Raw genomic sequence first — 27,894 nt, forward strand, 5'->3', positions numbered from 1 at the left:
TTGATCAGCTAAAAATTAATTAAAAATTAGAATTTTTATGATATTTTTAAGAACAAAAAAAAAAACAGAAAAAAGTTTTTATTTAACAAAGAATAAATGATTACAGGAACAATCCAGAAAAATAAGAAAACTTCCAAATAAATTATCAAGCTGATAGAATATTTTGCCCACCTCTTCCCACCCCCAACAGAAAACAAAAGCTCCAATGCAAAAAAAAAAAACTTCCAATTGCGTTACATTTAAAAACAATTTCATCTTTATTATATACTTTTCTCATCAGAATGGTAAATAGTAGCAATATTTTCATACAGATTATGACTAATAATAGATTTTATTACGTGATTTTTTTTTTAAAGTTTGTGTTTCTCAATTTGATCAAAATATAATTTTTTGAGTAAAATTTAAGGATAACATGCTGCTACAGATTTGGTTCTATTTTCTTCTTTAATCAATATATAAGTATATAATTTTTAAATGAGTGTAGCCTATAGATTAAGGTGTGTAAATAATTTTCTTATATACTCTTACAATGGTCATTTTATAAAATACATTCAATTTTTTAAAATCTAATATTTTTTTTACCTTTGTCAACTACATTAAAATGGTGTTCAATTTCTTTTCGACCAAATTTGTCTTTAGAAAAATTTTTTCAATAAAAAAATCTCTCTGCAAAAGCATGAAGAAGAACAGAGTGGAAAGTAGAAAATAAAATTAAGAACAAATATAAAGAGAAAAAGTCGTGCCAGATTTAACTTCGCATTTTACAATCTTTTGCTTTTAACGAACCCGTACGGTGCTCTACAAAAAGAAATATCAAAATATAAATATCAAAAAATAATAATTTATACACTAAATTTTAGATAAAATATAGAAAAAAATATATTTAAAGATAATAAACTCAAACTTCATGCAGCACAAGTGACTAGCAGTATCAGCTCTCAAAAGATATTTTGTCCAAAGTCGTGAATTCACAAAATTTCTTTCTTCCCATACAAAAAAGGCGGTACGTTGCTGTTAATTCAATTACGGGTTAATTGATTAATTTTCTAAAATATGAAGCAATTAATTGCCATATACATATCTCTCCTAAATTACCCCTCCATATAAGAAAATTCTTCCCCTTCTGTTTTTTACTCCAATATTTTCATCTCATGTCCAACCATTTACCCTCTAATGCAATTAAATATGAACTAACACTATATTATATGATTAGGTAATACAAATTACATTCTCCTCTTCCATATATCATCAGTTTTTTTTTCATCTTCATCATTATATGCATTATAAGGTTAATTTATTTGTCCACAAATTTAATGTAAGAACATCAAATAGAAAAATAAACATTTAATCAAAAAATCAAAATGCAAGAAATTAAAAGCAAAAAAAGAGACAAACATACAGATAAGAAAAACTTAAAATTAGAAAAAAAATATATCATGGTTTTTAGTGGAAATTTCTTCACTCCTGATTGTTTAAAAGGTCATCAGCAAAAGGTGAGGCTTCATTGGGGTCTGGACTCTGTGAATATTGTGCAAAGTGATTTGGTGATTTGAAACAAATTAAACAAATAAATTACAGTCGTGCTCTCGTGGTAGGACCGTCGTCAAAATGACTTCTCCGCGGTAAAACGGCTTCAGAATGAGGAATTTTGCCTTCGCAGTGGGACAATTAGTATTCTACCTTTCCAATAGTACTAATTGTCCCACTGCGAAGGCAAAATACTTCATTCTGAAGCCGTTTTACCGCGGAGAAGTCATTTTGACGACGGTCCTACCACGAGAGCACGACTGTACACAAATTATTTGTAAAGGTATCAAAAATATTTTACCCACAAATCATTTTCTTTAACAAAACCAAAGTCTTTGAGGAATAAAATTAATGCATATGAGATCCGGAAGTAACTTTTAAAAGGCTCAATATTTATTAAACTTTCTTGATTTTTAATCGAAATATAGTGATAATAATTTAAAAGACACGCCTCTATTTTAACTTACTTTGATGCAGCATATGCACTAATGCTTCAATAGATAACTTTCTTTAATTTTCCTGTCTTAAAAATAAATTCGTTAAAATTCAAAAACAGTTTTGAGCTTAAGAGTTTTTCCACATTTTCCATGACTCATTGCAGGAAAAATAGGAAAACTACTTAACTTTTCTTTAATATTCTTAGTTCTTTTCATTAATTTAATATTCCGTGTCATTTAAAACGACTTTCATGTTAAAAACAGTGAATAGACTTGCTTGAAGATAAATAAATCGATTTCTCTTTATTCCGGATCTCCGCAATAAATTAACCAACACAGGAAATTAATAGTTAAAAAATTAGTAAACAAACTTTCCCAAAATATCAATAAAACATCCTTTTTCAAACTCAAAATGAAACCAAACCAAAAAAAAAACTCAATATTCTCACCTAAATTCTCAACAATTACTTAGCGTGTGGAATTCAATAAAGAGATTTCGTCTACATAATTTTTACGCTTCTTTTTTCTTTTTTTTTCTTTGAATTTTTAGTAATAAGTGTACACATATTCCTAAAATCAATACAATCAAATTATTAAATGATGCTTATAGGCAAAGAGGTGCATCGTCTTCCACAAAACAACTTAATCAAATCACCTACTGTATGTTGTAAAAAGAACAATAAAGGTTAATTGGTGTTCTTCAATTATTACTTTCTTTTGTAAATTCAATGCCTAATTTTAGTACAATTATTTGATTATTTTTTAAGGGTTTCCTTTGTCTTTGTTTTCAAGGAAGGTGTGTGTCTTGTCAGCCAAACAGCCATTCCAAAATTACTTTAGAAAAAAAGTCTCATCATTGTCTTTTACAATTTCTAACTACAATCTCAACTTCCCCAAAGTTTCTTCTTGGAGGCAAAAATATTAATTTCGTGTGTTTTGTGTTTTATTTATTTTTTCATTATATTTTAGCCATTCATGGGCATCTTTCCGTGTGTTTAGAAAATGCTTTAGTAGAGATTTGTGAGGAAAGAGAGAAGAGAATGCGCGCCATTTATTCGCCACATTCATCTTTTACCTGACTCGGTGGTGTGGGCGTGATGGGATGCTCAATGTTCTTCAAGTAGTCCTTATCGTCGAAGATTTTCTTATCACCACCTCCGGGTTTGTGCTTCACATTGTCCAATGAACCCACCTTGCTCTGCGCCTTAATGTCGATCTTGTGAGTTTGGATCTGAAAGACGAGCAATGCATTACATCAAGTACATTTTGAAATTTTTTTTTATCAGCTGAAGGGGTATTCATCGGTGCGGAATTTGTACAATAAATTTAAATATTCGGAATATTTATTTAAAAATATTAACCTTTCGTACACTAAGGGGGGTCGCTGATTGACCACAGAATTGATTGTTTCCGTTTTGGATAAAAGTTCCATCGTTACTTAGAAGATGGTGTAGAAAATTCACTTAAATTCAATTAATAAAGTGTCTGTTTTTTTTAAATTGTAATAAAAGAAATTTCAAAAATTAACGTAACTGTTTTTGATTATTTAAATTTAATTTTAATGAATATTTAGATTTTCCCATAAAAACAATCATAATTTACTGATCAATCTCACTGAATAAATAATAAAAACAAAAATTTTGAGATATTTTTCTTCACTTTACGGCTAATAAATTCGTAAAAAAGCTCTTCATTTTTTTTTAATAATTCAAAATATTTCTAAAAATAGAATTATTCTCATGAAATCAACAAAAGATATCTTAGGTTGTAACAGGAAGTCATTAATTTTTTTTTTTTTTAAATCTGTAAAATTGGAAAATTCTTCATTGTACTTTATGTACTTGGAGACTTCACACGTGGCATACTTAGGATTAAAATACTTATAAATAAAAGATTAAATTCTGTTCATTCTGATGCTTAAATTAATATTTTTTGTTAATAATATAATTTTCTAGCAAGAAAAAGTTAAAAACTTCTATTATTTTGGACATTTGATGATATTTTGGGCTTTTTCCAATCCCTTGAGTGACTTTTTTGCCCTCCTTTTCCCTATAGACAAATTTAATTCCAAATATTTAATTCCTTACCCATAAAATTCCGCAGATGAATACCCCCTTTTAGATTTTCAAAGATGTCTCCATTGCTCCTGAAATATTTCTTTGTATTTCATTGTTATGTTATTTTTGGGGAATTTGAGGCTATTATGTTAATATCTTATTGTATCACTACATACCAATAATGTAAAGATAAGAAATGGAAAGAAGCATTTGGGATAGATAAGAAAATTCAATTTTATAGAAAGACACAAAAAAACTACAAAGACAGTGAAGATAGGGGACACTACAGAAGCTGCCATCGAAAGGTGCACAAAAAATCCTCTTCATCGCGATTGCAAAAGCTTTCAACTTTGCCAAAAAATGTATACCACGCTCTTTGGCACGCAAAAAATCCTCTACAAAAAATACTTACACTGTCATAATCATCATCATATTCATCATTAGCAATCTGCACATTAATCATTGAGATATAAGAAATAAATTAGCATCAACCATCAAACGCAATGGAGGGTTTTTAAGAGGAAAAAAATCAAAGGAAATTACAGAGGGAGGAAATTAAAAGATATATAGCGAGTAAATCTAAATTTTAAAAATATATAATTAGAGGCATTTTCAAAAAGGGAACCTTGGCAGTGAGATAAAGAACAAATCAGGCGGGTATCTCACTGTCTTTATCACAGCCACGACCATGCATCATTCCGTTCGCGAGCGCATCAAAACTCCACCCAAGATTGGGCTTTCTCAGGCGGAGAACCGCGACTCTCTACCGCGTAACGATGACTGTGGGGAGTCTCTGGGTTTGGGCCCCACATTCTGCTTTCGCTCCAGTTTTTTGCTTTCTCATCACTTTCAACGGGCGGTCAATTAACTCGACCACCGTTGCTGGACAGCGGAGTGTGTGGAGCCCAAATGGCCGTGATCGTCTAGTGGTCATGACATCTCGTTGTGGCCGAGAAAGCCCAGGTTCGATTCCTGGTCACGGCAGCTGGTGATCCGCGAGGGATCAACCCGCCTCCACATTTTTTTGCTTCAAATTTCTGCATAACCATCAAGCTCACCCCACAGTCATCGAGAAGCTCAAAATATTATTTTTTTTGCTCACAAAATCAATTCACAAAACGGGCATGCGCTCCTCAATAATCCTTCATGGGATCCGCATGCGACTTCCTGGCGGAAGTATCCCCCCGGAAAACCAACCTACCTTAACATCTCCGCCTCCTGGAACGTGCTTAATGTAGTCCTTTGAGCCCACCTTGGACTTGGCTTGGAATTCCAATTTCTGCGACTCAATCTTCTTGTTCCCACCTCCGGGTTTGTGATGAGCATTCTCCAGGGAACCAATCTTGGATCTTGCGGACCACTGTAGCTTATTCTGAACAATCTGCAATAATGCAGGAAAATTGAGATTTTAGAGCTCTGTTGAATTTAATTGATTTACTTGTGATAAGAAATAATCTTATCTCTGGGAAATTTTTATGCTTTATTCTGGAAAATCAATCGATTTGTTTTGAATTTAATTGAATAAAAAAAATTGATTTTATGTACTATTTTATGTTTGGTTTTCATCCTTAAAAATATGACGAGAAGATTCCTGATCCTAAATGAATTAATAGAATTTTTTTGCGAAAGATTTATTAATGATTTATGCAATAAAATGCAGATTGAAATTTAAAAAAAAATCAACTTCATTGACAAGCCTGATAGACTACAAAAAAATATGATTTATGTTCATTAAAGCTCCATTAAAGCTCCTCCTGACATTAATGCAATTACAAATATTTATTTTTCTGCAATTTTTCAATATTAAAAAAAATCAATCTTCAGTCGTGGGGGCAAATCTTCAACAAAAAGCATAAATTATGATTTCTCGTCCACATTCATTGAACAGAGAGCCAATAAATAATCCCAATGTGAATTACTTTGGAGCTCATAATCGATGGCGCACACAGGAAGGAGGCTCTCAATGTGCGTCACTTTGTGTGGCATATAAACAACAGAAAAATGATATTAAAGAATAAATAATGCTCAATTTCATAGTTCGATGCCCCGAATGGAAATTATTCCTCACAGCGAGTTATTTTTGAGTTTAATTAATTTTTTTTCGGGGGCTTGGGTGAGGAAATTGAGGAGAATTTTTTGGGTCAGTGTCAGGCATCTTTATTACCTTCTTATCCCCTCCTCCAGGCTGGTATGCATCGTTCTTTGCTGTAATCCTCGAACCAGCCTTAATGTCCAATTTCTTCGTCTCAATTTTCACATTTCCACCACCGGGCTTGTGGCTCGCGTTCTCCAATGAACCAATCTTGGACTTGACTGCTTTGAGATTTGGTGATGGTGCCCCGCCCACTTGAATCTTATTCATTGGGACTGCTCCAGGACGAGAGACAAAACAACGCGGTAAACGAACAGGATCATTTTGGTAAATTAAAAGAATTACAGATCAATACCTTTTTTGATCTGAGGCTCCGCGTCTGGGGTCTTATCGGTCAGACGTGATTTGGAGGTGCTGCGCGACTTGATGGAGGGCGTAGTACTTGGTGGACGGGACAATCCCGGGATCTTTGTTGGTGACTTCACTGGGGAACCTGGAGATCCTGGGCCGTTGCGTTCCTAAACACAAACACACACACCCTTCATTTAATTATCCTGCCACAAATAACATTTTCAAAACCAAAAATGAGATCGAAAATAAAATTTCTTAAACCTTCTGCAAATTGAATTTAACTCTATGCTTGATGATTTTGGGTCTCTTCCTCCTATACATTTAATTCCGATCGTGATCTTGAGAGTCCCAAATCACGATTGCAACTGATTTGCAAAAATTCACTGCGATCTATTCATACGCCTGGGATTTTCTGAAGCGGAAAATTATTCCAGTGGATGACAATTGAATTGACTATCGTAAAATTATTATTTGCTCCTCATCTCTAAATCTTTTTTTTTATATTCAACGTAGAATATATCTATATTTGAAGAGACATCCAAGAGAAAATATTTTATTGAATATTTTCTTGAAGTATTCAAGATGATTTTGGAAAATTATTTGCAATGAAATATTTTTTTTTAAAAATATTTTTCTGATCCTAGAAATGCATTCTTAATTCATTAGGAAAGTTCTAAAGATCTAGTTTAAAAAACCTGTAAAACCTTTAATTTTTCGTCTTAAAGTTTCTGCATTTAATTTAAATTGTTTTTGAAAAGTATTTATAAATAAGAAGAACTATTAAATTGAAAAAAATATTATAACAGAATCTAGTCTTAACATGAGCTGTCGATTTTGTCTAAAAACTTCTTAAGATTAGTTTATTTACGCTACCTATTTAAAATTCTGCTTTTTACACAACTTTTTTTAAACTTTTTGTTCCTTAAAACTAAACTTACATTGCCTTGTGTCGATTCATCTACACCACTGTCGTTGTCTCCCTCTGAAAAAGATTTGAAAATTAATTTAGAATAAAGAATTAACTCCTACATTAAACCCACTCTCAGTCATACAAAAGAACTTTCAAACAATTTCTACTCGATTTTCAGTTATTAATTAAAAAAAAAACAAATTAATTTCTTCATAAAAATCTTACTAGTTGATGCACGTCTTAGAGAACCAGGAGGAGGTCTTCGTGCTGTAGTTGGCTCCTTGTCAGGGATCGATGCTTTTCCGCGCGTTGAGAAGCTTTCTCTCTCATGCCTCTGCACATCCCTTTGATTCTCTTTTTCAGTGCGCTGAACATCCCTCTCGGGACGCTGAAAGTCCCTTTCAGAACGCTGAGTGGGCATGGCAGGTTTCTGTTGTTGTTGTTGTTGCTGCATTGCCGGTGGTCGAGAGGTTTCCTTGTAGGGCACTTGAGGGGCTGTCTTGTTCATTAGTCCCATGTTATTTTCGGTGGTGTCTTCTACAGATGGCTGAGCTGAGAGTTGCTGCGGCGGTGTGGAATCTGTGGATCTAATAGTGGTTGTGGGAGGATTTACAGGACGAGCTACAGGAACTGGCTCCGGAGGCTTCGGTCTGGGCTGAGCTTCTGGATTTCCTGATCTAATAAGACCGGATGAGTTTGCAAAATTCGACGTAGGTTTCGGCGGCATTCCATTTGTCTCCGGAATCAGTGGCTTTGTATTCTCAATAACAGACGGTGGCCTAGATGGAATTGAACGCTGACTATCATTCCTCTGTAGTGGTTGCTGGAATGTTGACTGTGGAGGCTGTGGTGAGGGAGCTTTGTTGTCTGAGATTTTGCCAAATGTCGTTGTTGGTTGTTGATTGCCGCCAAAAGTTGTTGTAGCTGGTTGATTGCCACCGAAAGTTGTTGTAGCCGGATTGTTGCTGTTCTGCACGGAGGAGGGATTACTTGAGGCAGGACGGGATTGTACTGGAGGGACTGGAGAATAGGAGGGTGTTTGCATACGCCCCATAATTACATCATCGTCATCATTGTGTCCAGGCTGAAGGTGCGTCTGGGGGTTTTCTGCAATTTTCGGTGGAGCTGCTACCTCTGACGCCATTGTTGATGGGATTGGATTCTGCTGGTATACCCCTGGTGGTCTTAGTGGAGGCTGAATTGGACGTGGTGGCTGGCCTACAAAAGCCGGCCTAGGGCCTTGAAGAGGTACCTGAGCACCTGGTTGTCGAATAAATTGTGGTCTGGGCTGCTGAAGCGGTTGTTGTTGTAGTTGATGTGGTTGTTGTGGTTGCTGTGGAAACTGACCCCTTGGAGGTCCCTGAATGGGTTGCTGTGGTCTCGGTGGTTGACCAGGAACCACCCCAGGTGGATAATTAGGTGGTCTCTGAATCAAACCCTGCTGCAGCGGAGGTCTAACTCCTGCCTGCTGAACTGGAGCCTGTGGATTGATTGGTCTAGGATAGGGAGCTGTATGAACAGGCGGTGGCTGGGCACTTTGGGGACTAGGTTGGGTAGCCGAAGTCGGAGGATTGTTCACAATAGACGATTGACTGTCGAGTCGTCGCAACTGAGGCGGTTGCTGAGGCTGCGGCTGCGGTCGTATCGGTTGTGGTTGATTCCCTTGCTGTGGAATATTCTGACGAAGTCCTGCAAAGTTTGTGACTCCTGGATTTCCTCCAGCAGCACTAGTTGGTGGTGGAACAGCCTGTCGTATTGGTTGTTGATAGGAATGCTGCTGTACAGGTGCTCCACTGCTAGGTGGTCCTACTGGCGGTTGATACGGAAATTGCTGCTGTGGTGCAACGGGTTGCTGCTGCGGCGGTTGTGCAGCTTGAAACTGTGCCCTTGGCGCAGGATTCCGCTGAATCTTTTCAGCATAAATGTAAAATAAAAATATTTTATGCATTTCAAGATGGCACTCGGATTTTTTTTTGCCATCATTAATCCTAAATAATATTGAGACCTATAATGACAGCCATTACTGCCAATGTAGTACCCAAATTTGGTTTCTCCTGGACATGTTACTTGTCACAGAAATTGCCCTTTATTCAATGAAATTATTATCATGAAATTTGCTAAATAACTGAAACCACGCGCCAGTGATATGATTCCACCTCGGATTACGAAATATTGATGTGATTGAGCGCGACAAGGTCTCGGGGTAGCTATAAATTTCACCCCCCAAACTAGGGGTTGTGCTGCAAAATGCCAATTTTCTGTGCCAGCACGTGATACCAGGTAACCCATTGAAAAGTCATCCATCCACTTCACTGAGGGTGTTCTCATCCAATTCTATGACAACTCCCAACGATTTGCGCAAAGATATGACCCCAAAGCATGCAAATTGTATTATACCCAAAAGATATATTTTATTTAAGCAAGAAAATGGAATATTCCGCATATTTTCTTATATTTATTTTACCCCATTGTGCAAAAACTACGCGGCAAATGGGATCTTCATAGTCTGTCCAATAAGGGTGTGTTAAGGTTAAAATTAAGAGAGCTAGGGTAACAGACTTGACTCACAATTTTTCTATTATCTCCATAATTGAACAGACTGTATCTTCGTGAAAATTCCATTGAAAAGAAACTAATTCACGCATGGCCTTCAATTTAGCACAATTAAGTAGGTCTAGCTACCCTAAATGGGGAGCATACCTCAAGGCATTTCTAGATAACAAATTTTCCCTAAAATCAAACCATCCCCTGTGGTGGATAATCCTTGAAGAAATTCCTGGCTAGTTGCCAAAAAAATAGAGGAAAGTGCGTGATAATTGATTCTGAAAGCGCTATAGCTAAAGGGGATTGTCTTGAGCCCTTCAGCAGTGCTCGGAAAAGTAAATAAACGCAGAGGTGGATGGCACGACAGGGCGTACAATGGTGGTGGCTTGTTGTTCCCCAACGTTGTAAATCGCAGCGTAGCCTCGCGCCAAGATTTATTTGATAGTATGAATATTTCGAAAATAAATTGGAATATGAATAAACAAATAAATAAATTTCCTAGCAACACCACAAGAGCGTATTACCATGTACAGCGAATAATGACCCTGAATTCCCAAAGTGTCAGAAACATCCCTTTCTGTATTTTTTTTTTGGGTCAGACTATTTTGGAAAATCACTCGGGAAAGCCTTTGTGGCGAAATGAAAATGAAAGTAAATGGCTGGCTTACCGTTTCTCCATCCATTTTATTATTTTTTTTTTAGAAAAACTTCACCAAAATTAATGAATATTTCCTTGAAAACACTTTTAAATTCATTGAGTTTTCTTGCACATTTCAGGGGAATTTCCTCGTGAATTCCAACAAAAATTTCTTCTTCACTTTTCTCAACTCAAAAGAATGTTTTGCTCAACAACACTTTTGGGGTTCGTCTTCTTCGCTGGTCTACATTAGAATGAAAGAAAGTCCATTACTGAAATTACTCGTGAGTCCGTTTTCTCTGCAGGATAAATATGCGAAAAATGTGTGAGAGGCGCAAAAAAAGCTCCTTCGTGACCCATTTTTTACGGATACCATAGCCGCAAAGCTACTATATTGGCAGATAACATGTTGTAAATGAGCAATTCGTGATTCAAATTTTTTTCCTACAGGGGAGAATTTACTTAATTAAATTAAAGTTAAGCTTTCGTGTGATCTCCTACATAATATGCGAAAAATATTAATGTGTCTGAGCGTATATAATCAACTAATTCATACACACAATTTCATTCAACAAGTAACCGCTTTAGCACTACTTTACCTAATGAAAATGCCCTCTAGCGCAGCCCCACCCCCACTCCCTTCTTTTAGAAACATTTCCAGACACTACCTGAGTTATTGCACAAAGGAGTGAAAATTTCTGTCAAATTCAATCACACATTTTCCGATGTGCGGCTAAAAGTTTTCTCCTCAAATTGTACTCCAACACCCAGCACGCGTTTCGTGGGCACGCTCCTTAACAATTCCACTTAGCAATTGAAAGTTTTTTTTTTAAGTAACGCGTGTACCCTGCCACAGGGAAAAGTTTTTGAAATAATTGCATGATTCGCTGCAATATGAAATTGTATGGGAGCTTTTTGCAAAAGGAACCCGCAGAGAGCACAAATTTATTGAAGACGACAGAATTCTTTTGCAGTGTTCCTGAGGAAATATTATTTTGGAATTTTTTTTAGCGACAAAATTGTCATTATTAAAATTTCTTTTGCAATGCTAAATGCATTCAAATTGCAAAATATTTTTTTTATTCTAATGTGGGAAAAGTTTGAAAATTTGACCCTGACCTGTGAAGCAAGAATTAGTCTTTCTTCTAATTAATTTCTATGTTATTGATTGAGGGAACTTTTTTCAGAATTACATTTGAAACTAATTAAAGAATTAATTTGATAGCGGTCTTCTTTTATTATGTAAATTCTATTCTATTCTATAGATAAAGTTCTAATGCAAATCTACAGCAGAGTTTCGCAGTGGAGCCCCAATAATACTCTATAGATGAAATTTTTTTGTGCAAAATATTTGTAAGCATTTGTATATAATCTAAGATTATTTACAGATGTTTTTTTAAAATTGTATTTTAATAATTTTTATTATTCAAAATAAGAAAAAAATAATTTTAATAATTATTTTATTTTAGGAAGGAATAGGGTATATTACAAATACAAAATATTTTGAGCTTAGGTATTGTAATTTCTTTTTTAACCAATTTTGTGCAGAATTTTATTAAAAAAGCCATCTGGAATTTTTGAAAAGTTATGTACATACATTTTATTTTTTTTTCCATAAATGTTGATGTTCATTAATGTTTTATAGTTCTCTAGAATATTTTCAGTTTTTTTTTCGGTATAAAAATGAATAAACTCCTTTTATTTTTGAAATCAAAAAATTTTCAAGTGAATTGAAATATTATAAAAAAATTAAAACATCATAATAATATAGGTATCAATAATTTCCATAAAATTTTCCCATTCTATGTAGAACACATTAAGAATTTTCCCACATCCCTTTTAATTATCATCACCTTATTGAAATGCAAAAGTTATGTAAAGCCCTAAAGAATTCCCATCATCGCGAAAAAAATTAACAACCCCCATTAGGCATTCAGGAAATGCATTAGAAATCCCCATCATTAAGGCCATTGTGCTGGAATTCCTTAAATTTCTCTGAAAAGTCAACTTTTTAGTTAGATTTCTATCGTGTTTGCCATCGTGTTTGAGTCACAAATTGTTTTCATCCCCCATTTTAAGTACAATTTTGCACATTTTGGTAGCGTCATAGCGAAATTGTGGTGAAGAAGAAAAAATAAGCTCAAGGGCCCCCGCATAACTATTACATATTTTATTGCACTACAATTTTCTTTTTTTCCACTTTCATTATTTAGTATATATTGTGTTATAAAAATACCACAAAGGGTAAGGGACGCAAAATGAGGAGTTGAGCGATCGTAAAATTCACAATGCGCGATACCTATAGATGCAAAATATTGGCAAATAGCAATGAGGCACTTTAGGTGGATTTTCACAAACGCAATGTCGTATCAGACGAAAACATAACACACGGTGACATGCAATATTTCCGCTAAAAATAGGCCATTGCCTCAACAATCAATCCTCCGAGCTCGTCTATAGTTTGAAATGTTTTTTTTGTCTTCTTATTGTTGCTTGAGCAAAATTCAATTCTTTAGGCTCTTCTTACGGATTTATCCATCCCCGCGTGACAATCACAAAGTGAGCAAAGAAATAGTTGAACACATAGTTCAGCAAACAAACTATCTCTTAGGGACTTCCGGAGGGGCACGTTTCGGCAGTGAAAATTGTTATTCTGCCGCGTGGGGGAGGGTAAGAATTGAATGGAAAAGCTCGCCAGGAATGATGTTATTGATTTTTTTAGTGTGATTCAGACGGAAATAGTTACTTTCACCCTCGCCATATCATTTATTTACGCTGGTAAATAGCAATAGCGTCAAGCAGTGAAATTTTCTACAATTGAAACGCAAAATCCCTCCATACAACCAGGCGTCTCCATCTCGTTTGCTGAATTCACGCGCCCCAGTAGGAGCCATCTCAAGATCTTGCGGCTATTTAAATGTTATTTTGAGACAAAATAAAATTTAAAGGATATTCTTGGAAAAGTAGAATATTTTTAAATAAACGAGGGTTAAGGAAAAAACTATTTGAATTGAATATATTAGAACGATTAGGACCTTCATGTTATAAATATAATTTTAGTTTTATTGGTGAAATTGTTATATGTCTGAAGGTCGGAGGTTCAGTGTTGAAATATTGTAAATGGACATTGATTGAAATAAATAAGTGGAGATGATATTGAACAGCGGAGCACCACAAAAAATCTCAATGCAGATTTGACGTAATATTAGAAGATAATTTTAGTTTATTTCCTATAAATTCTGGGTATTTAAGTTCAAAGGTTAAAAATGTAAAGAATATTCAGATAAAATAATAAGTTAGAAAATTATTTTAAAAAAATATTGGGAGCTTTTTCTAACGTATTTCTATGGCTCATAACTAGCAGAAGAGGCAGAGGATTTGTAGGCCTGATGAAGTAGGCAAATGTCTTCGATATGTCGTAAAATTTCAATAGAAAGAAGATATGAAGGAAACAAGTTTCTTAACCATACACACAAATATCAAGAAAAAATAATTTTCTTTGATTTTTATTAGACTCCTAAATTCCTGTGAAAATCCCATTTCTTCCCACACTATAATTAAACAGAAAAGTAAAAGTTTTCTCCCAAAAACTCGAGAAAAAAGCTCTTAAATGATCAATAAACTTTTTCTCGGAAACACAAAATTAGTAAAACAAATTGACCAATAATTTCGTGTCAAAACTATTTCTCTTTTGTTATCGTGCTTGTTGATTAGACGATAAACTCCCTAAAACAAGCAAGATTTACGATAAAATGACACTAAAAGGAGTCCAAGAGCCGCCTCATGGAAAAAATTTCCGCCGTACGCCGTTGCAAAAACGACAACTCCCACCTCTGGAGGGAAGACACAGCGAAACAAGCTAAGAATGTAATTTTTTGGTAAAGGAAGACCCCTCGAGAAATCAGTAATAGTGGAAATTTTATATGTATACCCCCCTGTGTCCCCCTTCCCATCTAAATATAATAATTTCTCTGAATAATAAATCAGTCGAGAAAACGCGCGCGCCCCCCAAACTTATTTGGAGCAAGTCGATTCTAGAGAGGGGAAAGTTTTGGGAAAAAAAAACGTACATTTCGAGAGTTCATTAGTACTTTATGTAGAGCACCAGATACCACTTGAAATAAACCCCCAAAATGAGTAACTTTTAATCGCTCTCAAGCAATTTTTAGTGTGCTCTTTAGCCGAAAGAAAAAAAAACGAATAAAACTCACACAGAGTTAGCAATTTGCATAAAAGTTCAGACATTGTATGCCGGAGAAAGCTTTTGGTAAAGCACAATATACTTCTTTTAGCCAGATCGATTTGCAATAAATTGGCGAAATATTTGCCAATGGAATTTGACATGAAATAGAAGCTCTACACATGGGATCTGACCTCAATTTCATTTGACAATGTAAACAAATTCATGCCAATTTTTCACGGCAATTCCACCTACACAGCTCATCCTTTTTTTGGCGGATTCTTTGCCACGCTATCGCGGAGGATTCTTCAAGAAATTCCATCGGAAAGCCATGAATGACTTCCAAATGACCTCAATTGTCCTCATCCCATCCCCCACACATATCGGGGTATCCAATACTCATCAATTATCGTGATTTCTACGTGAATTCCAAGCAACTAAAACCCTCTATATAATTGCTAAGTAATGTATTAACACACATATACGGTGAGACAGACCATAACTACAGTCTGTGGCTAGTTTTTTCTATAAATAAATCGAAAAGCTGCCCAAGGGACGATTACAGTGTGGTCTTGCTGTGCAGCTTTTACTTATTTAAGCAAGAAAGTTACTCTACCCGAATAATAAAAGCACAGGCTGTCTTGCAAGCTCCCACTGTAATTCATTATTCGTACCCAAAGAGACCTTTAGACCGCAAGTTCATTGACGTCACTGTCACAATTAGAACTTATGATGAACTATCAGGTATTAGGAATCTACATAGAACAGTTCCCGAATGAAAATTCTTGCAAGGAATTAGATGGGAAATTCCGCAATGGAATAAAGAAAAACTCCCCCCATGTAAAGCAATTTCGGCGAGTAAACAAGAAAAAAAGCTCAAATTGCCCTATACACGGACCAACCCCCGAAAAACACAAAGCTCCAATCGATTTTGTTGTCACACAGAGAATCAAGAAAGTAGATAATCTTGATAATCTCTCTAGTAAAGAAATCCCATTTATGGGACGCGCAGCAAAGCCAGTAAATGTGAGAAAGCAATCGTGGACTACTGTTGTGCTTTTTGGGGATAAAAAGCTCATGTGAGGGGATGAAGAAGATGATGAAGGAGCTTACCTGTTGTCGGTAGGAAAGCACAAACACTGGTTTAGTCCTTGCGGAGGAATCTGAGAGACTGAAATTTCAAAAGCAAAGCGCGGCTATGGTTGATGCCGCCACCGATCCTACCATGTAGCGCATGCCCTGAGCTTGCGTCCTGACAGTACAAACAGGAGGGTGAAAGCACAGGGAGGATGATTGTTGAAAAGAAATGTCCTGTTTGCTGGTTAAATTACCCTTTTCTTTAAAATTGAGTAGAAATTGAAAGATTTTTTCTTTCAAGACTTCGGACACAAGGAAATTCTGCAGAGTTTTCCCGCCAAAATATGAAATTTCCTCAGTTTTCTATCGTTTTGTTTCTTGGCGATTTTTTATTAATCGTAAAATGCAGGAAATAACCGTGAAAATCGATTTAGTACCTTCTCAAACTAAATAAGGATTCTTTATGATCGTTTTGTGAGGAAAATACTTAATATTCGTTTGTGAAATTAGTCATAAATGTGGAAAGAAAATGTGGAAAAGTATCGTCCGGAAAAATGACGAAGCTTTAGTTTAGAGTCTTAAAATAACTGTAGCTAATCGCTTTCAAAAAGTACCTTCTAAAATCGTAAAGAAAAAGCCTTTTTTGTTTTTTTTTTTTTTTTAATTATTAATTTTAGAACTAATTTAAATATTCCTTTATTTTAAAATAATTTTTTAAAAATTTAAGTTTTATTAAATAAAATGAAATCTATTTACAAAATTTATCAACCCCTAATGGAAAAATATTCTTCCCCTTCCACTGTGAGTCACACGTTGTCACATATCCGAGTTCTTACACATTCTTACACAAAAACATTTAATATTCAAAACATAGCACTGAAAATCGAGTAGAAATTTGGGTTCAACATCAATAAACCATCAGTTGTCTTCCACTCACCCACTTTGTGGTCAAGTCATTGTCATGATTACCTAAAAAGAGAGAAAAGAAAGAAAATAATTATAATCCCATTCAATAAAAAGCTTTAGGGGAATTGGAAGGAATTAGGGGCGATAAATAAAATAAATAAAAAATATTTTGGCGCTACGTCCCATATAGGAACAGGGCCGGCCGCCCTGTATGATGTTGTTGTTCTCCTTGCGGAGAAGTAGTGGGCGGCCTTGCTAGATACTACCACGTGTGGGCCATTTTACGGATAGGAGTGTATCAATCTCCTGATCCAACCGGTCAACGTGATCTAATTGCACGTTGGCGGATGGGGCGCGTTGCCGGGTTCTGTATTCGAACCGGCGACCTTTGGATGGGCACTCAAGCGCTCTATCCACTGCACCCCAGGCCCACCCAAGGGGGCGATAAATGAAGCTCATAAAAACTAAAAATATACAGTGCCGAGAAAAATAATAGGACCACCAATATAGGTTTTAAATGTACCCTTGACTTCAATCGCCAATATCTCAGGCTGTGGGAGACAGATTTTGAAAAGTGGCATAGATTCGGAAAGCTACATTCATCCCCTTTCCAACGATGGTAGATTTTCGAAAATCGGCCCATCCGTTCAGTTTTGGTAGATGATTGAACAGAAAGTGGCATTTTTAGTATGGGTCTACTTGAACGACTGTCAAAAATCAGCCCCTCAACGGATTTTGATCACCCCGGCAGTTTTGGACAGGGGAAGAATGTAGCTTTCAGAGTTTTTTGAAATTTTGAAAATCGGACACCCAGAAAAAAAGTTAGACGGGTTTTTGTGAGTGGTCCTATTTCAATAATTTAAGGGTGAAATTACACAAAATTTCATAACAAGTTTTTGTAAATTTTTATTTTTTTTAAGTGTTTATTTAAATTTAATTGAGTAAAGTTAAAAGGCTTATAGCTTGCGAAAATAAATTTTTCCTAAAAAAAAAATAAAAATTTGTTATGAAACTTTGTGTAAATTAGGAAGCATTTTAACCCTTAAATTATTGAAATAGGACCACTCACAAAAACCCGTCTAACTTTTTTTCTGGGTGTCCAATTTTCAAAATTTCAAAAAACTCTGAAAGCTACATTCTTCCCCTGTCCAAAACTGCCGGGGTGATCAAAATCCGTTGAGGGGCTGATTTTTGACAGTCGCTCAAGTAGACCCATACTAAAAATGCCACTTTTTGTTCAATCATCTACCAAAATTGAACGGATCGGCCGATTTTCGAAAATCTACCATCGTTGGAAAGGGGATGAATGTAGCTTTCCGAATCTATGCCACTTTTCAAAATCTGTCTCCCACAGCCTGAGATATTGGCGATTGAAGTCAAGGGTACATTTAAAACCTATATTGGTGGTCCTATTATTTTTCTCGACACTGTATGTATAAAATTTTCATTTCTGTTTTAATGAAAGGTTGTACAGAAAATTTCTTTCAGAACTTTCTTAATTAAAATTAAATCACAAAATAAGTTTAGAAGAAATTCTACCTAAATTTTCAAACTACCCCAGTCTCCCCTATCATGCAATACATATAAAAATCTCAATATGATTGCAATAGATGGCGCGAGAGAAATACTAGAGGAAAATTATTCACAGTTGAGACTTGCGCCAGCTTTTCCCCTCCATTTTCCATCCCCACCATGGTGTGAAAAACAATAACAAAGAACAAATACAGAGACCGCACCGATTAGCAAACACGCTCCGAGAAAACTGGAACGCATTTTCATTAAAGACGACAATTAAACGAGAATTTTCCACATAAGCCACTGCAGTTATTAATTTTTCCGGGCGGTGCCACGTTAAACTAACAAAGGCATTTTATGTAGGGCTCTGGAGCTCTTTGCGTCCCTTCCCTGGGAAAACCCTTAATGGGCTTTCTATTGATTTTCACCAACAACTTTCCCACATCATCAAGAGGATGATGATCATCAATAAATACAAATTTTTTGAGCTCATCTGGCTCATCTTAAGTGATTCGTCACGGTGTTAGCTTCAACCGCTTCAACACAGAGTAGCTAAATTTTTTAACACCCACAGAATCACCCGAAAATTTCACTCTTAACTCATCTTTTGTGTAAATTATGCAAATACGCCGCGGAGTAAGTGCTGAAAAAAATCTCTCAAGAGAGATTTCATTTAATTTCTCAGTGTAGCTTTAGTAAGAGTCTGTCCCACCCACAGCTGTTTAGCTTCCCGGCAAAAAAGAGATTCATTTTCAAGCACTCATCATGGTTAACCCATTTCATTGTGGGGAGCACACATAGAGGAGTTATTAGTGGGTCCATTGCATAAAAATAAATCAGTCGTTAAAGGTCAAATCCATTGTTTCGGAGGTACGCGCACAATTGAAGAATTCGCCATGCGCTGTCCCCATTTGACGAAAAAAAAAATGAACCAAAACGAAAAAAATGCGTATTTCAGATCAACGCGCTGTGGCTTCCATGTTTAGGGGAGACCGGGGTAAAAAAAGTCAATTTGCATAAATCCTTATCTGCAGGATTCCCCAAGGACAAGAAAATTTCCTCAATAGGTCATTCTTATAGGAAATTTCCTTGCCTACAACTTTGTCTCAGACCACTTTTCTCTATCTCCCCGGGAAATATGAGTTTTCGAGCTTTTCCTAAACCCTTCCGCTTCTGACTTTTTTTAAACGCGGCGGGTAAATATAGTCACCAATTGGCTAAATAAAGTCGGTCGAATTTTCCGACATTTCCAATGATTTTCCACCTGAGAGATTGATAGTAGTTGATAGCTAAACTTCTCACCTTTTGATCCGCGACAAGGAATTTCACTTTTATACGCACAAAACAAGGAATTTTGCGATTTTCTCAAACACGCCATTTTGCAACAAATGGATAGAAAATATGTCAAAAATTTCGAACTCCCATATGATTTACATGGGTTGACCCGATCTACCCCAAGGGGTATGTTTTGATTCAAATAATTGTTCAGAAAAATCATTAAAAGTTATTGAAGAATACACCTTGGCAATGTTTTCTGTAGTAACCCAGCTAGTGAGAACAATTATCAGATTGGAAAATTGCTGAAGGAAAACTTCGGAAAACTCGTTTTTCTCAATACGCAAAAGTTTGGGAAATGAGCCAAAAATTTATTTTCTTTTTTAACTCCCAAAGTACTGATCACATAACCTCCAAATTACTGTCAAAAATTGTAGGTGTATAGGGCTTGCCACCCTAATTTTTTCCGATTTTTCCGATTTATAACTTGGGAGAAATTGGCATTTGAAAATTCGAAAATGACTCTTTTTACCCCGGTCTCCCCTACATTTTTCTACTTCAATTAGTTCAAAAATTTATTGCTTTTTTATCACATTTTACGACAGAGCGCACCAAAATGTTCAATAAAATTGCTTAATGGTGTAATTGCGACTGTAGCGTGTTATTGGCCATCACAAATTGAAAGAAAAAACCAACAATTTGGTTATTTATTGCGTGTCACGAGAGTGTGATAGTTTTGAAAGTAATTAAATACAGAGTTAATAAGTAAATAAATCTTTCCATTTACGAGCATTAATTGTCATTGTTTTATCAGAGTTTTACTATTTAACGATTATTTAGAAATGTTATATATAGAACGTAATAAGGGAACTCATGTAAAGAAATTCGTAGGGGAGCGTGGCTCAATTCGGATCTCTTAAGTCTTTTTTCAATCCGCTATTACTTAAAACTAATAAAACTTTTAATGTACAAAGTTATGGAAGTTAAAAGAGCATTAAATGAGCTTTGAAATGGTACCAAATTTAAGAATATTGTTTTTCATTTTGTACAATTTTTTCTAACTCTGCGCGGACCTTTGGAGGTCGGAATTGGACCACGTTCCCTTAGAAAATGTAAAGCTATATTCTTGAATTTGGTACCATTTTTAAGTCAATTAAATGCTTCCTTAAATGCTTTGCTTAAATGCTTTAAATGCTTTCTACATTTAAAGTTTTATCAGTTTTAAGTAATAGCTGATTGAAAAAGATCTTAAGAGGTCCGAATTGGGCCACGTTCCCTTAAGATTAAATAGTTTGCGTAAAAAGTAAAACAAAGCGTCAGAAGAAAAAATTCTATCAAGATTTCTCTTGATAATCTTAACCCATATTTGTCCCTAAAAATTAGGTAAACTGTTAGCATTTCCACAAAAAACAAATCATTTCGATTAAAGAAAGATATTTGGAAGTTTTAGCACAAATTGCAAGAATAATTGACTTGAATTTAAGAATTATTCTTAATTATGAACTTGAAAATCCTTCTTAAAAATTTTCTCCGCATTTTTCTTCATTTTCCAATAGATTTCTATTCTTAGAATGTTTTATAAAATACCCAAAAAACATGCACTATTGATGTCTCTCAAATTCCAAGTTATAAATTCTTTATACAAAAAATACACATATTTTGAAGCTTCAGGAATTTGGTTAACAACGATGGATCAATAAATAAATAAATTATGGAATTTTTATCAAAAATTCTTTTGTACTGAATAATATATTAACCACATATATTCAAAAACAACCCCTTTGGGGGCATTGAACCCTGATGGCATGCCGGAAATCCTCTCAATTCGACCCGCAGGTGTTCAATTCACAATATTGGTATGAAAATCAATTAGTAATCCATTTCTTCTGCACCACTTGGTTGGCAAAAAGGATGATTTATCAAAGGAATAAATTGAAAATGTCTGTTACTTTTGTGCCAATTCATCACAAGGGGGGGAGGGGTTCTCTCTATATATGTTTAAATTAAAAATAGCGAAAAGTTCATTGGCACGTGCCATCCACTCTCGAAGGATTGTAGAGTGATTTCGTGCCTACCTGTCATAACTATACAGTATATAAAATTTCCCTTTTAGCACTTTCCACTGATCATCCAAAGCACCCTATTTAAGTTTGTGCAAGAAGAGTTATTAGGACCACACCCTGGTCTGTGTTTTGAAACATATCTCAGCACTTTATGTACGAGGGTGTTACTTACAACGCACCATGGGCAAACAAATGTGATTAAATCCCACAAGGGAGAGGCAACAAGGATGCACACAAGAGTTTCCCCGGGAAAATATTCAAATCATCCCCTATTCTAGAGACTTCAACACATCCCTTTCTCTCGTCAAGCCTCTCGTTGAGAATTTTATGAAATATTTGTCAAATGCGGAACCGCAATTGATTGCATTTCCCTTACATTTTCCATGTCATTTCATTGAGGGAGAAAAATCCTCCGACGCGGAATGTTTGTCAAAAAATTGTTCCCTCCAATAAATTTTTTATGTGCAGAATCTGCCTCATTAAAAGCTATTCTGGGGTTTATTTCGTGATGGAATTTCTATGTTGGGTACAATGATGGATTTTTTTTCGCATAAAACGTCGTTGATCTATTAAAAGTCTGCAGAAAATTTCATGTTATTGATTTTCCTATTCGACTCTTGCTTCACATTTTTCTTTGCTCCGTGCGCGCCTTGTGAGCCTCGCACGCATTTGGATCGATTGATTGATTCATGAGGTGGAATTGCTCACATTTTGCCTTAATTACTTTCCATCTATAAGGCAAAGTCAGCATCCCAACGAAGACTTGAGATGGGGGAATTGCACGTAAAACCGGTAGAGAATGTTTTTCTCAATGGAATTCATCAAAAACTCGCGCAATTGTTAATGTTGGGTGAGGAAAAACTCCGCGCAGACAGTGTCTCTCTGTCAGTGCAATGAAATCCATCAATTTTAGAGCATTTTTTTCATAATCATGCAAATGAGTCACTTTGTACTTTCTCCATCCAATTCCACATTAGATTGTAATTGTAACAAATTCTAGAAAATATTCACATCAGGCGCACTCGGTGCACTTTTGTGCAGTTCCCATCAATTTGGAGTGTACTTATGCTTAGAGAAGAGATGCATTGAATATGCCTCACGCATGTTGTTAATTAACAACAATGAGGTCTTTAACGCAGACATTTTATCTCAACTTTGAATCATCTAATCATCTATTTCAAAACATTCTCAAATAGAGCTTCAGTGTTTTCGAAGAAAGAAATTTTTTTTTGAAAGAGGTCATTAAACTAGAGCTGAAGACATTTTATTGGCACACGAGATAAAAATAAAAATAAAATGGAAAATGAGGGAAAACAACTCGTGAACTTTTAAAAATCTCATTAAATTTGTTATGACAATAAACTCGATAATTTATTAATGAGGGAGGAATTGATGTAATATTTACGAAAATTCAATTAATATCGTAAAGTTTCAGAAAAAAAATTGAATAGGGGAGAGCGGGGTTAAAAAAGTCACTTAAGGGTTTAGAAAAAGCTCAAAATATCATATTTCCCAAATAGTTAAAGTGAAATGAATAGCTCAATTCTTTGGTATATTTCTTGCCCTAAAACTCTTTCTCAGATCATTTTGTTCTATCTAGATAGGAAATATGATATTTTAAGCTTTTTCTAAACCCTTAAGTGACTTTATTAGCCCCGCCCTCCCCTACTTATTATTTATTTTTCAGGACCTAAAGATAATTTTATTTAAAAGAAAATAATTTAAATTCAAATCAGCGTTGAACGGAAATTAAACAAAACCTTCTCATGATGGCTTAAAAATAAACTTAAATAATTAATCCTCAGTTCGAGACTTAAACCACCAGTCTGTGAGAGCTACAACATAATTTTATCTCTCATAAAAGCATAATGCAATAAATTCATTAACATACCCAAGAATGATATAATATTCTATTTGATGAAAAATGTCCAGAATTTTCTCTATTTTCCTCTCTTTTTATTTCCAACAATAAACCTTCTTCTGACTATGCAAAAAAAACAACAAAAATACCCGCACACGGTAACAAATTAATATAATTGAGTGTACATAGTGTGGGAATGTTTGTTTTTTCCCAAAATGAACTTCAAAGGGCGCTCTATTGGGGCACGAGAGAAAAAAAGGCGCGATTCCCACACGCAAATATCTTGCTTTTATGAACTTCTTTTCTTTTCTCTGAGGCGCACAAAAAAACCCGATGGGTGTAATGATAAAAATAAGTTTTTTGGACCCATTTACTGCGGGTGAGTGATTTACGAGAGATATGGTAGCTAAATGGCAAGCTAATCTACTGGCAATCAATAAACTCATATCTTGCATTTTCATGGTTTTAGACGTTTTATTAAAATGTTCCTATACGGGGGCGTTTAGGGGGGTGACTGTTCGTCATCTACTGAAACTTTTTCCACCCAAAGGAAGGTAAAATACACAGCAAAGAAGTAGACAGAGGTGAACCTACCCCAAAGCGCGGAGAGTTCAAACAATATGATATACAAAAGTACCGTGATATAGCATTTGTCGGGTATCCCTGCTATATAGCGGATGTGGTGGAGTTTGATCGATGATTTTATAATTTTTTTCCGGTGAGAACTGCATTCCAAAATTTTATGGCTAAATGCGCATTTAATTTGTTTAATTGCAGCAAAAGTTAATATGCATAAACATGTTGACTTCCAAAAAGCTCCTTAAAACTTTTTATTTGCATTCTCCGGGGGTGGGAGAAAGAGGGGAATTCTTGGGTGAAGGTTTCACAAATCAGCTGATGTGTCTTTCGTGAAAATCACACATTAGAGTGAAAATGTTACTATATGTGCTCGCCTTGCTGCTAACTTAGCAGGTGGGATAAACACGCTTGTATTGTGATTGAAGCTTTTGGGAGGCTCAGCACTTGATAAGCTGCCAATTTTGTGCTACAGATTTCGGTTGACTGCTTCTAAAAATATAAATTTAAATACATTTCTTGCGCCATGGGAAAGTGCTGTGTGTGGTCAGGGCGATACGCAAAACATTGATCTGAATCACCCAAAAACACATTGCACAGATTCATCTTCAAAGTGTCCATTTCTTTGCTATTTCTTTACCAACGAAACGATTTAATTCAGGTTGATTAAATGAAAACCCCTTAAAAGGAATGATTTCACATTTTTCTGTATTTAATTAAGCTAACAACACGTCAAGAGACATAGGTAAAGACATATCATGAGGTGGGCTGCAACATATCCAATCATATACATCCATCAGTGTCACCTTCATACATAATGGATTCATCGGAGATCAAATAAACCAAAGTTTTGTACAAACTTTTATATCCCACCACACACTGTTGATTGATCCATTTAGTGAGCATGAAAAAGGACTCTGGTTATTTGTCACGGTAAACACGGCATTTACATAGTGACCCATTTTGTTGCTATTAACCCTCCCCAAGACCAACACCTACCCAGAGTTCATAAAAACGCCATAAAAAATCAAAAGGTGCATCGCCCTCGATTTAATGCACAGAACAACGAAAGGATTTGCTTTCCTTGACATTTCCAGTTCATTTTTTTCTCATCGTGTCGACATAAATGCTTGATTAAATATGATTTATTTTGAAAAAGCTTTTTCTTAAAACGTTTATGGTTTTAGGGTTCAGAATTGTCCTCAAGTTTTTAATCAATATTAATTTTTTTATTAGTCCTTGTAAGAAAAGTTTACAAAACAAAAGCCTAAATATTATTTTTTTTCGATTAAACATAGAAAAATTTAAAACAAAGCCATGAAAATGTTTTTTTTTTAATTTATAAATTTAGAAATAAAAAATGACCTTAGGGAGGGGTGAGAGAAAAAAAAGAAATAAAAAATCAGTAGCGTAGGCATGAAGGATATCAAGAAGCTAGGATATTTTCCACCCTTTTCAAAAAGCATTAAAAATTAGGAAAAGAGTGTCAAATGATATAGAAGAAACTTCAAACATTAGAAAAGAAAGAAAAAGATTTTTAATGTTAAAAAAAGTTCATGACACGTGAGGAGATGTAAGTCAAACGTTAAAAAACAAAGAAATCCTTTTGTTAACAGATCACGAATAAAATTTAAAAATAAACGGTTGAAAAAAAAACGTTTAATATTAAAATAAAAAAGAAATGAAAAGTTTAAGGAAATAATGTCAACTGTTCGTAACATTTAAAGAACATAAAACGTTGAAAAAGATTAGAAAAAAAAACATTTTAAATTAGAATCACACAAAAATTACCAAATATGTACTTCTAATTTACAAACTATGAACCCACCCCCTTTAATAGACTCATTAATTCCTGATTACACCCCTGCAAACAAGGTAATTTATTTCACATTACAGTAAACTTGAAAAAGCTTTTAAATTTCCTCAGAAATTCCAGCAACATACCACCACAGATTTTCTCCATAAACTCAACTTTAATAAACATCAAGAGAGTTAAAGAATTATATCAATTTAAATTGACGACTTTTCTCTATCTTTTCCCACCAACTTTTCTGAATTATGTGAGCTTTAAAATATTGAACATGCTTTTGGGAATTTAAAATATTTTATTGATTCTCAGATTGATGACCCGCAAGGGTGTCGAGCCTACAGAACGTTGCTTCACACCCCGCTTCTTCCCATAAAAATAATACCAAATAAATCGTGTCTCGTGCTTCACAAATTTAGGAAAATTTAGGTGAAAAATATCGGAGAAAAACCAACAAGTTGAACGACCAATTCCAATGCAAAGTGCTGTGAAAATTGCACAACTTTTCACACGATGAGATAGACCGCGAAATTTATATTGTTCAAGATAGATTAGAGGAGTGACATCAACGGACTTGAACTTTTACGACTGTGCGTTGAGATTCTGAGAGAGGGAGAGAAGCTCCATCTGAGTGATTTACAGGTAGAGTAGAGCTTTTACGGAGATTTTCTGTCATATAGTTTTTTCTTGTTTTGGAAGAAGTAGCTTTATGATATATCGTCCAGGAAAATTTTGTGTGTCCAATGAAATTTATGCTAATCAAATTCACCTTTGGATCGTCAATGCGATTACTTAACACAGTGTGGCGAGCTTGAAGACATTGTTTATTTATAAAATGATGTCACACTCGGTGAATTATTGTGTGCGCACCCAAAACATCGATTAGCCAGACTTGAAGGACCGACTTGTGTGTGATTTTTTTATCAGTTAAATTTGCTCATATGTCAATCATAAATTTTATGTATATTCATCTTTAATTGCCCCCCATATCTTGGTAGTGGAAGACAGTCACACATTGATAACACCCAAAGCCTTTAAGTTTTTTTTTGACTGCACATCGCGAGGAAGAAATCTAAATTACTTTCTGCTAATGGCCACGGGAATTTTGATCGAAAAAAAAGCGCACTGATAAGACACTTTTGTGTGAAAATATTTCCCATGATAACACCGTTGAAAAAAACAATCACAGACACCTGATAAAAAAATGCATAGAATGAAAAAGTTCTGGAAAAGTCCTCAACAAACCTGTATTGTGCTGATGGGGTACGGAATTGTTGAGCTTTTCAGCATCGGTGGAGCTTCGAACATCCGCCATTGCTGTATCCCTCTTCACGAGATGTCCTCTCAAATAATCCTTTGTATTTTACACAGAAACTTCCTCTTATTGCAAACTTTCACAGCACACAGAGAGAGCTTTTTCTTCACACCCAAAGCACACCCGAATTCTCACTTTTACTTCACAAACAAAAACTTTTCAAGAACTTGATGACTTTTCACCCCAAAAAGATGAAATTTGCAAAATTGTTTGAATGAAAAGCTTGCAGCAAAAGTGTTGGGAAAAATCCGAGCAGGTTTCACACTTCTTAAACGCCTTGAGCCGCCAGAGATATGAAACTGATGTGCAGCTCCACGAGAGAAAATTGTTCTCCTCCGCGACCAACAGAAACGGATGGGGAAAGAAAAACTCAATTTCCCCTCGCTTTGCCGTTGCCATCATGCGCGTGCAGATGGTGTTGAATTGGTTAGAAACTTTGATAGAGTGCTATAAAATTATATATTTTGTTCTAAGTAACGCCATCTTTAATATTAAGCTCTAATATGTAGGTACTTTTATTGTATATAGTCAAAATACTTTTTCTTTGAATTTCCACATTTTACGAAAATTTTCTTTTTTTTATAAAACTAAAAATTTATAAAGAAATTAAACTGATTTTCTAAGTCTTATTTTAAATAGAAAATAAAATTTCGGTTTCTTGGACAATTTAGATGCTTTATCTTTAGGATTAAAGGGCTAATAAGCCTTCATAGTGAACATAATTTTTTTCTAAGAAGCTTTCGTAATGTACATAATTTTTTTTC

General features: G+C 35.0%; 1 protein-coding gene and 1 non-coding gene across 5 annotated transcripts; one reads left to right on the top strand and one right to left on the bottom strand.

Moving 5' to 3' along the window:
* Nucleotides 1–233: 233 nt before the first annotated feature.
* On the bottom strand, nt 234–27,462 carry LOC129787219 (microtubule-associated protein tau). Of its 4 annotated transcripts, none has more exons than XM_055822620.1 (7): nt 27,061–27,462; nt 7,403–7,446; nt 6,469–6,631; nt 6,186–6,391; nt 5,223–5,402; nt 3,040–3,195; nt 234–1,518 (listed from the first exon to the last, which is right to left on the bottom strand). In XM_055822620.1, the coding sequence occupies exons 1-7, from the start codon at nt 27,128–27,130 to the stop codon at nt 1,459–1,461; spliced, it is 879 nt and encodes a 292-aa protein (XP_055678595.1). In that variant the 5' UTR covers nt 27,131–27,462; the 3' UTR covers nt 234–1,458. The 4 variants fall into 4 exon arrangements, with proteins under 4 accessions (XP_055678595.1, XP_055678596.1, XP_055678598.1 ...); XM_055822621.1 differs by having other exon boundaries at nt 6,186–6,388; nt 27,061–27,431; XM_055822623.1 differs by lacking the exon at nt 234–1,518 and adding an exon at nt 2,180–2,534 and having other exon boundaries at nt 6,186–6,388; nt 27,061–27,431.
* Nucleotides 4,934–5,005, top strand: Trnah-gug (transfer RNA histidin (anticodon GUG)). The gene has a single exon. It is a non-coding gene; the product is annotated as a tRNA-His (tRNA).
* Nucleotides 27,463–27,894: the final 432 nt, after the last annotated feature.

The sequence above is a fragment of the Lutzomyia longipalpis genome, chromosome 1 (genome assembly GCF_024334085.1).
Source record: "Lutzomyia longipalpis isolate SR_M1_2022 chromosome 1, ASM2433408v1".
NCBI lineage: Eukaryota > Metazoa > Arthropoda > Insecta > Diptera > Psychodidae > Lutzomyia > Lutzomyia longipalpis.